The sequence below is a fragment of the Mixophyes fleayi genome, chromosome 4 (assembly GCF_038048845.1).
Source record: "Mixophyes fleayi isolate aMixFle1 chromosome 4, aMixFle1.hap1, whole genome shotgun sequence".
NCBI classification, from domain to species: Eukaryota; Metazoa; Chordata; class Amphibia; order Anura; family Limnodynastidae; genus Mixophyes; species Mixophyes fleayi.
In genome coordinates, this window is record NC_134405.1 from 95046300 (window position 1) to 95062291 (window position 15992).

Consider the following 15992-nt stretch of genomic DNA (forward strand, 5'->3'; position numbering starts at 1 on the left):
CAGTATGCACTATGGGAAGAAGGCAGGCCGGCGGGGGCAGTCTAATGATCTGGACAAGGTTCTACTGGAATACCTTGGGTCCTGGCATTCATGTGGATGTTACTTTGACATGTACCATCTAAACATTGTTGCAGACAGAGTACACCCCTTCATGGCAACTGTATTCCCTGATGGCAGTGGCCGCTTTCAGCAGGACAATGTGCACTGCCACATAACAAATATCGTTCTGGAATGGTTTGAGGAACATAACAAAGAGTTCAAGGTGTGTACTTGGCCTCCAAATTTCCCAGATCTCAATCCGATGGAGCATTTGTGGGATGTGCTGGAAGAACAAGTCTGAGCCGTGGAGGCTTTACCTTGCAACTTACAGATCTTAAGGGAGCTGCTGCTAATGTTTTAGTGCCAGATACTGTAGAGTCCATGTGTCGTTGGGTCCGAGTTGCTTTGATGGCATGAGGGTGACCTACACAATGTTAGGATGGACAATGTGTTTTGGTTTTTGTTTATTATTTATTGTGCATAGTACAAAGCTCTACACATAAATGCAAAATAACAAGTAATGTAACAGGGGACACTAACAAAGGCACCTACTAGTGATACAATGCAAGGTCGGAATATAGCTAATAGTTAGTAATGACACTTGGGTACTGTTTTGTAAGTTCTAAGTAAAAATAGTTCACACAGGCAAAGGCCAGATGCATAAATGGTACATCCCCCCCCCCCCCCACCCCAAAACCAAGAATCACAACAGACCTGAAACATGTACAATCAAAGAGAGAATTGCTGTTTTTTTTCCTAGATACATTGTGAACTAGGAGTGCTTTTTAATGTGACTAGCAGAACCACTATCTATTGTGATTCACCATTAACCTTTGTTTAACATACAATGTGCTTTCTCTGCATTTCAAACACAACCGTGCTTTTCATTCCAAGCTTATACATTGCCTGTTTGTATTTTAAACCCCCTCCCTCAGGCCTCGCTGTTTTTTGTTTTTTTGTTGTTGTTGCGTCTTTTAATGGCAATAAGAAATTATGTTAAACGCGTTTTGATATCTAGTTTTACCAGTGATTAAAAAAGATCATTGGGTAATGACTACAATCTATAAAGCCGCTGTAAATTCAAAAAATACACCTAGATGTAAAAATGCTAACTTCTGCCCAATTTGCATATGTGTTCTAAAACAAGCCCTTATGCTGACAATACAATGTTGAGGGCCTTGTGAATTTCACAGGAAATTGGCCTTGCATACTTTGCTACCACTTCGATTGGCTGATGACTTATCAAACCATCATCATCATCATCATCATCATCATTGTTATAAGGTGTTACAGATTCTGCTATGCCGGACATCCAGCATTATAAAACATACAAGGTAAAACAACATATAAAATATATTGCATTAAGGTGACACAAAATCAATCATAAACGGAACATGACATAGGATAGGTACTTAGGAAGTAAATAAAGTAGGTGGAACAGAGACAAAAAGAAGAGATTCCTGCCCGTGAGCGCTTCCAGGTACGATAATGGCCAACCTCTGCCTCATCTTCCTTCTCATGTGCTTCACATTCCTCCATCTTCTGCAGGATGTGAGAAAAATTGTTTGAATATCCAATGCAATTAATAGACTGTGGTGTGAAAGTGTAGCCAAGCTTGTATCCACTCAGGAAAACAATAGTGTTTTTTAGACGTTTCAGAAGATGGTGAAAATAAAGAATCTAAAGTAGGATTTGTTGATACTGGTAGCTCAGAAAATTAGGCTGATTAATGATGTGGAAACTTATTTTATTCAATAAGTCCGTTCCCACATAGTAACTCTGTTTTACATTGTTGATAATGATTTTTTAAGCAGCTTCTAGTTTTCATTTATAACAAAAACAAAGTAAGTTTGTCTAAACAAATTTTACTTTAGTACACCAAATATGATAGTATTGTGAGCAATCCAAGTTATACATAACACATTTCATGTTTAAGTAGCAATGTCTGTAAAAGGTGCGAATGAAAATTATTGCATATATTGACATTTTGACCACAATTTTCTTTGTTTGTTTATTTTTCTTGGCTTCAAAATGTTCAGAAAGGTTTCCATCAATATGTGTGATCAGTATTACAGCTATGTGTCCCCTTTCTACTGGATACCTGCCCTGTGTATATTCTGCGAATGTGAACCCAACTAATAGTCTCTTTGGTAAAAGAGTAAGCATTTTTGCTGCACTTAGTTCTCCAAACCCTGTGTGTCTCCCTTTACCCATTTAGTTTGTAAGCTCTTAAGAGCTTATATAATATCTTCATTGTGTTTTATGTACAGGGCTGCCTGCACATTTTTGTCTGAGATATATATTATCTAAGAGAGCCAGCACACTTGAATGTCTGGGAGATGTGCTCAGTAATGTTACCCAAAAAATGGTGGTTTTAAAATTTAATATTATAGTTATTTTAACTATCCTTGTTCAAATCAATAGAACAATGCTGATATTTTGCCTATAATACAACCGTTATATATATTTTTTTCTTTGCTTTAGTTTTATTACATCAAATTCCAAAAGGTTATCTAAGCATCAGGAACCATTGTATTCAGCATTGTCATATTTCGCTAGACCACACACGTATCTATTAAAACTTGTAAATGCTAGGCAGTGTTACTTACATGTAGAAGGAACAAGCTATTGTTTATTTTATTTCAGGTGTTAAACAGACTTCCTGTGCCACATTTAATTAAGGTGTTCACTCCCATTCTAATAAACTCTCTTCTCTTTCTTGAATGACCTCTTATTGGCTACTCCATTTTAAATTTGTTTTATCTTGTTGTTTTACCCCAGGCTGCACTTGGGAATTTGGAGCTATGGTGAACTACATCAAAAAGACATTTCCTCAGACCAGACTGATAGTTGTGGGATTTAGCCTTGGAGGGAACATTGTGTGCAAATTTCTTGGTGAAGCTGCAGCCAATCAGGACAGAGTCATGTGCTGTGCCAGCATGTGCCAGGGGTACAGTGCTTCCCGGTAAGTGATATATTATGTTTATCACTTTCTTCACATTGGGTTTTGCCAGAATATTTAAAGGGCACTTTTTTAATTCTAGTAAATCCACTCCCTTACCTAGAATACTTTGGTGTGTATTCTTTCCTTGGAAGCCCCTACCATTCATTGTATGTAGCAGGGTCCCAGTACATGCATACAGATGGACCTCTGACGATTTATTTTTGGGCACTGTTCATCTATGTCAATAATAAGCATCAATGCCACTGCTCAGGTCTCTGCCAATCACTTTCAGCACTGCTTGGGTCTCTACCATCTACTGCACAGCTCCCTTTGTAACAATAAAGTTCTGACGCATTTCTTCTAGAAGAATATCTGCTGCTGCTAGGAGGAGCCACCTGCTGTGCATTGTGTCCCCCTATTACAGAGAGATAAGCAGTGCTAAAAGTGATTGGCAGAAGTCCTGGCTCTATGTGGGTGTCGGAAAACTATTAATGCGACGAATGGTAGAAGTCCCAAGGGAGGAACCCCCACCAAAGTATTAATATAGGAAAAGGAGAGGGTTTATTAAAAATGTTTTAATCGGAAAACCTGTTGTGTGTGTTTTTTGTGTTTGATGAGGAAAACCATATAGACTTTGGTGTGGTCTTTGATTGAACATGAGATTCAAGATGAATGAACCATACCGTTATGGAGTGTGAAGATATGGTTTATCTGGCCCACTTAATGCTCGCTGGCCACCCAAGGGTGCCTTACTATACCAGGGAAGCATGCTCAGTACGTTCTAGGGATCCTATAGTCACTCGGGCAAATGCAGTTACAAAGGTACAACAATACAATCACTAGAATTCTTTATACAAACAGTAAATAAATGCCAGGCATATTTACCACTTTATCTGTCCCTTACTCTTACTCTTACTTAAGGAACTTCATTCACCTGGATGTCCTGGCTTGCTGAATCCTGGCGGCTTGGCCTGACAATCTCTCCTCTACCAGTGTGGTAAGAGCCTAGCTCATGGTGGGCCTGCTCTAGCAGGGAGACCAAGTAACAAGATCCATAGAGTTCTCCTGAGCAGCAGATGTACCAGCAAAGGCCTAGACTTTAACGCTGGAGTTCAAAACAAAATCCACAACAACTTTCCCTGGCTCTCGCTCTTTCCTCTACCCTGTAGTTTTCCCATGCTCCAGAGGCTGGGTCAGAGTTGGCCTTGGTGGAATCCTCTGATCCTTATCTGTAACCCACCTGGCTTCAATTTAAGAACAATGTATAACCGTATCATATACAATTTCAACAATATTCATCTTTACAATAAGTAACACATAGTGATGAAGTCGCCTATATAGGCATGGCTACAATGTCCCTTCATCCACATGTAATTAGACGCTGCACTTCGCTCTGAGGGTCTGGGGAACACTAACAGGGCTATAAAAAGTATGTTATACTCCACATTTTGTGACAATGAAGGACAGTCTGGTTAAGGTGCTATCAAACTCATTTCATCATATGATGATGGACTGTGACCAGTAAATCACATAGGCTAGCATGTTATGCTGCAAACACCCAAGTTAACTACACCAAATCTTTCTTTCCAGTATCTATTCTTCCATTGTCTACTCCTCATACTCTTTCTCCTATGTCTAATCCTCAGAGCCATTTCTATTCTTCTATCCAATGTAACCACCCTGTTTGTTTTAATATTCCCATCCTCCCTTACTGTTATTTGTTTCTCAAGTCTATACACTTGTTTAAATCTCAACCCATCCTGGAAAGTTTTCTTCCCTTTTTTATACATATATGTTGATTAATTTGATCTCGTATAGCATAAGAAGCACTGTCGGGATGAGAGCATAAATTTAATATGATGAAATATAATATTAAATGCCAGGGGCCAAATAAAATATTGCATTGATACATAAATGAACCTGATTTACAACTCGGATAAATGTTTGACCAAATGTTTTTAAAAAGGAAACAATTAGCATAGTAGGAGGTAATTAGGTTGAACAAACCCTTTTGTGAGGAGACCTGCTTAAGATATGCAGATCAGACATCCCTTTGTTTTGATCATGTATTCCACTTCCTAATTGACTTCCTTTCAATAGGTAGTGTAAACACAAAGAACCACTAATTGTAAATGTGAGAGCCAGATGCCTAGGTGAGAATCTTGGTGACAAAGGCCAAATTTGAAAGCCTATACAGGTATATAGAAATATGGGCTTAAAAGGAAAATGTCTTCATAGTTCATATTTTGGGAAATCTGGGTGGCACTCCATACCAAGGAGCAGAAATCACACCAGGGTTGTGAATGACAGGTACTGGCGGTATCCGGGAACAGCTATAATCACATATCTTTGGAAAAGGTATGTCACATTGTCATAATTCCATCATGTTTGGTATTTAAATGTGCGGGAGATTATGACCGGTTTATTGAAGGGGGAGTTAAATCTCTGGGATATATCTGACAAAAGCTACCAAAGGTCAAAACTTTAGGAATAGTTTTCAACAAATCCTAAGTGACTCCCAGGGGACATCCCTGCCCCCCTATTAGCATTTAACACTGACTCTGTGAAGACCATCCCATTTCATTTTGCTTAAAAAAACTGTGTTTGGAAGGGCAGGTTGTCAGAATTTTTGGGAAATCAATTCACATTGATAAGCTGTCCATCTTCCAAGCCAATTTCCCTTGGCCAGAAAAGGCAATTCATGTAAGTGCTACTCTGAATGTAACCCCTTTTATTTTAAACTGCTTTTCTTGTGTATGTCAAACTATTAATTGTTTGTTTATTATTTTTCTTTATATCTGAATGCCCTGTACTTTTTGTATATTAAATCTATAATTTAATATGTGGCGTCCTTGATACTCTAGCGAATCCATTAGCATGTTAAGAAGAATATAGCTTGACCAAGTTAACCCTTGGAATGCCAGTGTGTGATTTGTTGATACATTTGATTAACAAGCTGTGTGTGCTTGCATTTACATTTATGTAACAGTCTGGAGGTGTGAAGAGTTAACCCTTTGGTTGCTGGTGTGGGTCTTGCTAGTCTGTGAGCAGCTAGAAGCCTTATTTGCCAATGTGGGACAGTATATTGGGGTCCTATTGCCCGTATTCAATAGTGGTGGCAAACCTGAAGTGTGTGAGCGCTGTTTGGGGGCAATTCAGTAGGTCGATAACCTCTGTGATAGGTAAAGAGAGACTGTGGGCTGGAATTGTGTGTAACCTCATACAGCAAACACCCCAAAGTCACAGCAGCTGGGAGCATGTTTGTGACAAGCACTTTAGTGAAGAAGAAAAAAAAGTAAATAAATACAAGTGCAGACCTTAAAGCTGAATCACCACTAAGAGGGGGAGCGGAGCACCTTCCCCACCCGCTTGGAGCCGATGGGACTGCAGCCCTTTCTCCCCGCCATGGTTATAGTCTCGTGTGAAGTTTTGGAAATTGCGGACAATGTGACTTTTCATTGGGTAAAATGGTTGGGACAGTAATAGTTGTCTAGGAGGTAGAATTTAATTTTACATAGAAGACAGAGCATACAGTTAACAGTCAGTGGTCGAAATGCTGTTATATACGGTATGCTGTACCGCCACCCTATTGTCTTCATTGTAAAATTATAGAATTCCATTCACTTAAATTTTACAAACCGCAACTACTAAATGTTCTTATTTGTGATGGGAGCATATGGAATAACTAACAAAACCAACCTTTTTGTTGCCCTGGGTGAGGTTGCATTGCACACCCCTCTGTGCCAGCTGTTTGGCACAGCCCCTTTGCAATTGCGTAACACTTGATACAATTCTGCAGATCATGATCATTAAGGTGAGTATTGTAAAGATGCATCCATGTCTTCCACTCATGAATTCAGTGTATGGTAGGTGTGAAACTGAACTTAAGCTGATATTTTAGGCCAAGGCTTTGTCTTGCCTTTCAGTGGGAGCAAGCGTTGCATTGCTGAAGTTTGGTAGCGGGGAGAGGACAACTGTGGGAGGAAGGAAATGGTGATTACACTTGAAAGATGGAGTAAACGGGAAAACTGTTGGCAAGTGAAGGAACCAAGAGGTAGAAGTAGGATGTGGGAATACTATTAACAGCAGAGAGGGACCCTAACTTTAATTTTTCCTAATTGCGGCCTCTATGTGGTGCCTCTGTTTTTAAGGCTACCACCACCACTTTGTCTGCGTAACTGTTGCTGTACTGAACACTGTTTTTCTTTCTTGTTAGGGGAAACTGTTCATACTGTGGTAGAGGGAGACCATCCCTTTCTCTTTGAATCCTGGCAATGTCCTTATAATTTGAAGTCTCCACACAATTAGCTGTTCTTTGAAGTAGGCATTACACTGGTCATGGGGAGGCTGTATCTTTTTAGCTAACTGGAGCCCCCCATCTGATACTATTTCTTTCAGATTACCCTGAAGTCCTAGCTAAAGTCAGTTAAAAGTGCAGTTACCTTTTGCATAATTGAGGTCAATGAGAGTTTGAAGAGGGAGAATTAAATGAGATTTCAGCTGTTTAAAAGCTGAATGCAGGATGGACTATAGAGAGAAAATGGGTAAACCAGCTAGTAGGATATTGTAATAGTCCAATTGTGAAAGGATGAGATCATGCATGTGTATTCTCTTAGGGTCTGCAGCACATTGTAATATCAAATTATTATAATTTAATAATTGTTCTTATGATATTGCTATTTGGAAAGTATTCACGCACAATCCTACTAAAAACAGAGCACAGCTGTACATTAAACAAGAACATCCCATTAAAAATAAGTAAAATTTACCAGGTTAAAACAATGTAGTGTATATCCATGGTTTATGCTGTTGTGTTCAGAGTTAGCTTTATGCCTCATCTACTCCCCCTAGTGGTCTTACTGTACTTCTAGTTATTAAAATAAATTATGTGGGTGGTTTTTTTTTTTGTTTGTTTGTCCCTCCCCTGTGCCCATTTAACCATTCCGTATTAATTTATTTAATGATACATAGTAAACTTCTTGTTAAACTTGCTTATTTGTTGTAGATTTTTTAAATAAAAAGAAAAAGCAATTTACAAAGTTGCCTACTTATTAACCAACACATTTTAAGATACATGCCCACTTACTGCTCTTTTCAAGCAGCCTCGGAAAGGCATTCTGTACCTATTTCTGCAGGTTGGTGGATAAGTCTGAAAAGTTGTTAATGGTAAAATCATCATACCAAAGTGCTACCAAACTACTAACATTTTAAGACCCCTTTATTTCAAGGTTTGTCCTTGTTTTGCTTTTTCTTCCTAAAATATGTGGTTTAACTTCATTTATGTCTCAAAATAATGAAGAAAGTGATGCACCATTAGGCTGTTACATGTGGCACTTATGTAGGCTTGGCAATTTATATTACATACGCCTAGAAATGTGCTTTTCCACAGAAAAAGGCCCAGCGTCCTACCCGTAAGGCATGGGTCACCCCTTTGAATATTCCCTCTCCATACCTTGCATCTTACTTAAAATGCTTGTGACAAGCCATTCCTGCAAATGGAAAAAGTAAAGTCTCCTTTCTTAAATCTGTTATCCTCCATCACCAGATATAAGAGAGTCCTTCCTTTTACACCCGGGCGCATAGGGTCTAGTTGACCACAAATCAATTTCAGTGCTGGGCTTGCTTGCTAGGAGGATTGAAAGAAGTGTTGTACATGGGAATCTTTTTTTTTTTTTTTTTTTTTTAAATAAGCGTTTTATTTCAAATAGAAGATAAGTGACTTGTTGAAAGCAACAAAAATATCCTGAAATTTTAGAGGCTGATATTTCCTTTGCAAATCTACATTGTAGTAGAACTACTGTTATCATACAATGTCCGTGCCCTGTAATTAAAGTTAAACCAATGTTTTTCTTATAGCTTTTAAGTGGCCAGGTCCTGTGTACCCCCAGGACACCTTTCCTTTATTGATTCCTTGTGATTTGTGGCTTTCTTGCAGTGCACAGGAAACCTTTTTACAGTGGGATCAATGCAGACGGTTTTACAACTTCCTCATGGCTGACAACATGAAGAAAATCATCCTGTCTCATAGGTACATCATTTACTAAGCATATGTGAAGCATGACTATGTAAATAACACAATCTCTGCTTAAATTCACAACGTAGAAAACATTTGTACTCCTCTGTTTAACGCCTAAACGTTCAGCTAGGACACAGAAAATGTCTGGTGCTTTAACAGATCGATTTGGTGGAGGAAACTGGCCTGGAGGTTAGATATTCCTCCATCGCCTGAGATTTGTGTTCGCCTTTCTGTTCCTTCTCGTTAAAGAGAAATTACTGGATCTGAGAGAGAATTTCACCATCAGATTTATTGGTTTGTACATGCACTCCTGCAAAGTTTGCTAAATAAATAGCTTTTTCTCCCTGTGCTTTATAACCATATATATAGGTTCAGTTTAAAGGAAGTACAACCACTTGGCCTGTTGACATGACTTGCTGTGCTGCCTATGTTGTATACATTGGTGCCTAAGGGCAACACACATAGATGACTCTGTGCTTTTCAGCTAGGGCTTTACAGGATCAGACAGAGCAGCTAAAGTGGCGTTTCCTGTGACATGAATATATGGACGGAAAGCACAGAAATGTATTGTTTTATATACACTTTTTCTTTATTGAGAAGCCTGATTGCTGCAATAAAGAAATGCCCTAAGCAATCATTTTAAAAGGTTGCTCACAACCACTCCTTTAATATTGTATGTCTCTCCCCCCCCCCCCCCCCCCCAATCAGTATAGCAGGTGGCTTACAAAGGGAAGCCCACATGTCACATGAAGCCAGATGCCAGCTTCGCCACATTTTTCTTCCAGTGGAATAAAGAATTATTACAATCTGTCCATACCTCATCAATAGAGTTCAGTCCATGGATGAATTTACTAGCTCTTGGCTGCTGGTGCAAGTGGGGTATTCAGAGGAGGGGTGTTGGATGTCCAGAAGTTATTGTAACTCTCAGATAGAGCCCTTATGTTTTTGCATCTGCTGTTGGAATGGGATGTCATACAGACATTTTATTTCTGCTTGTGGTATGGAGTCTGGCCATACTTCCCATTGTTCTGCTATCTGTTTCTATGTGGCTTTGATTTGTTCACTAGAAAGTTGAAAGATTCTCTGCCTTCTGTGACTCAATAAGTTCTGCTATCCTAAGACATAAGCTGATACATCTGTTACACAGAAGCACAGTCTTGTTACTACCCACTGATTGAAACCATTGCTATGAGACTTGTCTTTTTAAGTTTAGTATGTGATTTTCACCTTTGTTACTTTTTACCCTGACTCATATGTTGAATATAAAATTATATAGTAATACGACTATGGCTTTGTGCAGTCATTCCCTGCCTCGAATAATGAAAAATGGGAGCAACTTTCCTTTTGTAAGATTAGTAAGAAACACTACAGACTGTTCTAAAAACCATTGTGGTGGTGATTTGGTAAGGATGTGCTGACCTGCGCCTGCTTCCCAGAAAGCGTGTGAGGTAATCTAGGGATCACTTATGGCGAGGCCTGCGCCTTACACCCATTCATACAATAGCACACACTAAAGGCCACTGCTACGAAGGGTTTCTGCAACTTTTTTGTCTTTAGCATGTGGTATAATAATAATATTGTGGTATAGTGTAAATGGTGGAGGTACAATGACCATATTAATCAGTGATCCATAGGTCATCATGGGATTTGTATGTGAAAGACATGGGTTAGTGCAGTGGTTCCCAAACTGTGCGCCTAGGCTCCCTGGGGTGCCTTGGAGATCTCACAGGGGTGCCTCAGCAGTGGTAAGCAAGGCAGGGGACTACTTGGTAATTATTTTGGCTTAGGGGCGCCTTAAAAATTTTTGGGAGACCCTAAGGGCGCCTTGAACTGAAAAAGTTTGGAATGCACTAGGTAAGTGTATCATGTATGCCAGGCCTGGATAACCTGTGGCTCTCCAGGTGGTGTTGCACACATTTCCGGGTACAATATTGTGGTCTTGCTGTGTTGCTTAGTCACTTATCACCAATGACATTTATGTATTCCTTTATGGAACACTGTAAAAGAGCACTCCACTCTTATATTGTAAACAGATTAGATTGTTCGAGGATACAACCACAGATGATCTTAGGTCTGTAAACTGATAAAACAGATTTTGTGTGTGCAACAAATGGTAGCAAAATAAACAAATATGCCTGGAAGACAGTTTTCTTTGGTGGAGTCTTGTGACACATGGGGTTTGGCCTGCTAATCAAGTGCATATTGGACAAACATTGAAACACCTGAAGGTATAGATGCCATTGTGCAATGTAACCTAAGCCATGCATTAGAGCATAATGCAGAGCTGGAAGCATTTTACATCAGACGTCAAACACAGACCTAAAATGCATAAGAACAATGTATGTATTGCATGAAGATAAGTTTAAAGTGTGTTATCGTGCGGTAGAGGTGGTAACAGTCATCGGTGTGCTGCTTCTCTCACACAACTAATGAATGAAGTACGTTGTATCAGTGTACCACACGTGGGTTTAGTGTAGACTGTAGTAAGTGCAAAATGTGCCTGCGTCTACATAGTTATGTTTTTTTCCGTACGTATGCACAGCAGGGAAATGCTTATTTTACACAAATAAAATAAAAAGTTGCGTCCAATTCTACGTAAGTCCCTGTGTGAGCGTGTACTCATTACTACTAGGAATGCCACTAGAAAATCACACGGAAATTGTTACATATTTATTGCTTTATAATAAAATATATAATTTAACAATATATGCAAGGGACACCCTTTCCTTGCCGTTTAGCGTTTAGTTTAGTTTTTCCCTTCAGTCACTGAATTTTATTTTTTGGGGACATTTCAGAGCAGCTTGCATTTCTGTTTGTAGGATTGTGGAAAGTGCTAAATTGTAGTCACTTGTTGTTTTTTTTTTTTCCTTCTTCCCCCTCCCCCCCCCCCCCAATAAATCTGCCTTAAGCTATGCTTTTAGATGAATTCTTGTAACCAATACACAATACATGTATTTCTCCTAGGCAAGCTCTGTTTGGTGACAGTAAAGTGAATAGAATCTTTGAGGATTCAGTCTTGAGCCGATTGTACACCGCTACATCTCTCATGCAGATTGATGATACTATAATGAGGTAAGCATTGTGCAGAATGTGCTTGAAAGTCTTCCAGGTAATTATATTAACCTTTTATCCTATGACAACCTGGAAGATCAGACTTTTTTTCAGACAGAGGGCCATGATGATGACTGCAAGTAGAATGTGATTATACCAGGAAGGAATGAGGTGCTACATTTTGGGAGGAGAGGCCCTTTCATGTGCTCCACAGCAAACCATAAACCACTTCTCTTGGCTCTAGACCAATAACTCCATATGATACTCTTCCAATATATTGAAAATTTGGTAATGTGAACAATTGCATTAGGGCATAGTAAACAGTATAGTTTGTGTGATTTAAGAGGTTACAATTTGTATAGCTATAGTTTTACTTCAGGGCAAGCACCCTCCTCAAAAATATTGTATTGCAGTGATATTTATTTATTTAAAGTAACACAGATTCTGTAGCCAATGCAAATAAAAGGATGTGTAATGCATACAGCAGCCATTGGGATCCTGATATTTGCAGAATGATTAATGCTTTGTTCCATTTCACCGGGTGTTGGGTGGGGGTGGTTTGGATGAAGTAGCCCAAGTGGTACAATTGGCCAGTGACCACATGTAGATTACAGTACTCTGGCTATATAAGGTTTTGATGGGGTTGCCTAGTTATTTTAGCTTTACACAGTGCAACCAAATTTCTAGATCTGATGGCTGTTTTTGTGGACAGCTTCAGAATGGCTTCTATGTTGTGGTAATGACTTCTAATGTCCTGGTATCATTTTTTTTTATTTATTTTTTAATTCATTTAGTGTGGAGTTGATGTGTGCAGTAAGGAGCCTAGTTTATACTATTATCTGATTTCCTCTGCTTTTCCCTCTTTAGAAAGTTTCACGGTTATCAATCTCTCAAGGAGTACTATGAAGCGGAAAGCTGTGTTCGTTACTTGCACAATGTAAGTTAGGTTTACATTGTCATACTATAATGTGACGGTTAGCTGTATTAATCAAATATTTATACTATTAATAAGTATAACTTCCAATTAGTAAAAATAATAATTTGTTTTTCTCTCTAGATTCATGTTCCCCTCATCTTGGTTAATTCTGTTGACGATCCACTAGTACATGAAAGTTTGCTATCCATTCCGAAGACTCTGGCTGGTTAGTGACTCATGCAGCATAATTCAGTAAATGACCTCTGTTCAGAGCCTAGTAAAGTAGATGCAGAAGGTTTCTGTTTGGGTTTTTTTTTGTGATAATCCAAATCTGTGCAGATCTTTATACCACTAACTTCCTTCTCTGTCCCACCTTGTCTCAATTTCAGCAAAGAAAGAAAACGTTGTGGTGGTTCTGCCACGTCATGGAGGACATCTGGGCTTTTTTGAGGGAGCCGTGCTCTTTCCAGAGCCTCTGACCTGGATGGATAAACTTCTGGTGCAGTACGCCAATGCCATCTGCCAGTGGGAAAGAAATAAATCTCAGTGCTCTGATGCCAAGCAAGCAGAGTCTGATCATGAGTAACCTACACACTTCCTTCATCTTCCCAAAGACTTGCCTACAGAATCATACTTTTTTAAGCATTTATAATTCTACAGTTCTGTATTTTTTATTTTTTTTGCTACTGTCCTTCATTAAATGGGTCTACCCAGGTTATCTTTGCAGTAAAATACCAGGGAAGAGGCCATGACTCCACTGTGAGCCTTCATAGTTCCTGTATTCCCAGTTTGACTATTTACTGCAGTGCTTTATGTAGTGTGCGTGCGTGTGTGTGTGTAAAATTATATATATATATATATATATATATATATATATATATATATATATATATATATATATATATATATATATATATATATATATATATAATATTGCTGTTTAGAACAGCAAGGCCATCATATTTGTACCTATATATTGTCAAATAACAGCGTGAAAGAGATTGCTGGCAAAGCTAGACGCATATAGTGTGAACGGGTGAGACTTTCAATGCTAAACGTACGTTCCAATTTGCAGAAGACAAAGAAGAAAACTTGACATCTATGATCTATGTCCTCTGTGATAGCAGGCAGTCATAGCATTGATGGAATGTTACCCATCTGTTTGCTAAGAAGCATGGCTGGACAAATCCAAGGAGCCTAGGTATCTTAAACTTCCTGCAGGGGGTCACACTTTTTAGGATATATATATATAGATTTTATTTTTTTCATAATGGACACACCTTTAAATGGCTCACTGAAATGAAATATTTTTTGTCTGAATGATGTTTAGTTCAAAATGATTTTGTCCAGTCATGTGCTAGTCTATAGTCCAAGTTACATGCATTATCTGCTAGAGTTTCATAAGGAGGAACGTCACCCTTCTGTAGATTTGAATCCCAAGTTTTTCATTTTAAAGATTACCTGCTGTCTACAGTAAACTGAGATGGGTGTTTTGTGGACTCAAGCAATATCATTAGCAGCTGGTGAATGAGCCACGACACACAGTCCATCATGCCTCGTTGATGTCAGGAGCTCCCAAGGAATTGATAGACTGCATACTCATGAACATTGGATTGAGCCCACAAAATATCTGCCTGCATTGTGACTAGGGGGGCGGATACATTTAAGTGCTTTACGCATTGAAAGGTTATAGATTTAGAATTACTTCACTGTCTATTTCTGTCTGTTTGACTTGACTAAAGGGAACAGGAAGTAAAGTTTATTGTACTGTACTAGTGAACTTGCAAACCTATGGCTTTCTTCCTTAACTCTGAATTTCTAACTGCACTTATTTTTTTTATTTTTTTTTTTGGGGGGGGGGGGGGAAAGGGGGAGGGGTGTTCTTTCATTTTACCAAAGCCACAAGCTTATTTTAGAGAAGCTACCATTGTGTTGTTTTTTTGGAAGGGTTGAATTGAGTTTTGTTTGTTTTTGCATCACCTGTTGTGCACTGTGGCTGAGATTTCTCACATTGACATCCACAGTACCACAACCTGTGCTACAGTTACTCGCTTTTCCTTTTGGTAGTATGTTGTATGGTTATACTGGTGAATCCAGGATATTATTTAATTTGGTGTGTATACAGGTCTAATGTAGAGTCTGACTATAGACCCCATCTCTGATGTTTGTTATTGGCATATTATCTTGTAGTCACCAAGGACAGGAGTTTAGAACCCATGCACTTGGATCTACTTGGTCTCAACAATATAATGAGTCAAGAGTATACATAATTTCCTTTCTGACCAGCACTTTTTTGTTCCTTGTAAGGTGAGGTCCTTACGCACGCTTGGAAACCTGGCATCTTCTCTTTTGAGACTTTTGTGACTGTTTGTGTTTTGTATCGTTTTCTGTTTTTTACATGTATGTGTTTGTTATGTATCTTGTATAAATGTTTTGAATTGGAAGAAAAGTCACAATCCTTGCCATTCCTTTATAGTGTAGAATGTTACTGGTGAAAGTCCTGGATTTGCTTCTTTTTCAGACTGGTGAGTGTCCAGTGTAAGTGCATGCTTGCCATGAGTCAGATGCTGTGCTGTGTGTATGGTGCTTCCAAACAGGCCACATCCATCCACATTGAATTTCCCACAGGACCGACTCTCCCCTCAACTAAGCTAGGGCTAGCCGGGGGTGGCAAGTATCTTATGATACTCTGTTTTTACGGACAAAGGTGGCCCAGATCGTCATTAAGTTTGTGTGGACTTTTTGTACAACTTTATGCTAGTGTCGCATCAGGTCTGTGTTCTCTTGATACTGGTAATAAAGACACCATGACGTAGTGTAGCAATTCAATTTGTTTTAATACCCCACCCTTCCCCGATACCTCCAGGTTTTTGTTCGGTACAGTGTGCATCAGTAAGAATGTGTTAATCTAATTTAGGGAGCAAGTCAACCTGGCACATTTGTTCTAAATGTTGGCCTTTACAAAAGTACTGAATTACAAGAAAGAGTTGACCCAAATTAGTACTATCCATCTTTTTAATGAAAAA

At 38.9% G+C, this 15992-nt stretch overlaps 1 protein-coding gene across 2 annotated transcripts in view; it reads left to right on the plus strand.

Moving 5' to 3' along the window:
- The window catches only part of ABHD2 (abhydrolase domain containing 2, acylglycerol lipase), a 33982-nt gene extending 20259 nt beyond the window's left edge, over positions 1–13723 (plus strand). For both annotated transcript variants that reach the window (XM_075207766.1, XM_075207767.1), the window contains exons 6-11: positions 2821–3004; positions 8919–9011; positions 11964–12071; positions 12918–12987; positions 13108–13192; positions 13356–13723. In XM_075207766.1, coding sequence (XP_075063867.1) covers positions 2821–3004; positions 8919–9011; positions 11964–12071; positions 12918–12987; positions 13108–13192; positions 13356–13552 — 737 coding nt within the window. In that variant the 3' untranslated portion in view covers positions 13553–13723. The remainder of the gene's footprint in view (positions 1–2820; positions 3005–8918; positions 9012–11963; positions 12072–12917; positions 12988–13107; positions 13193–13355) is intronic.
- The last annotated feature ends 2269 nt before the right edge of the window (positions 13724–15992 follow it).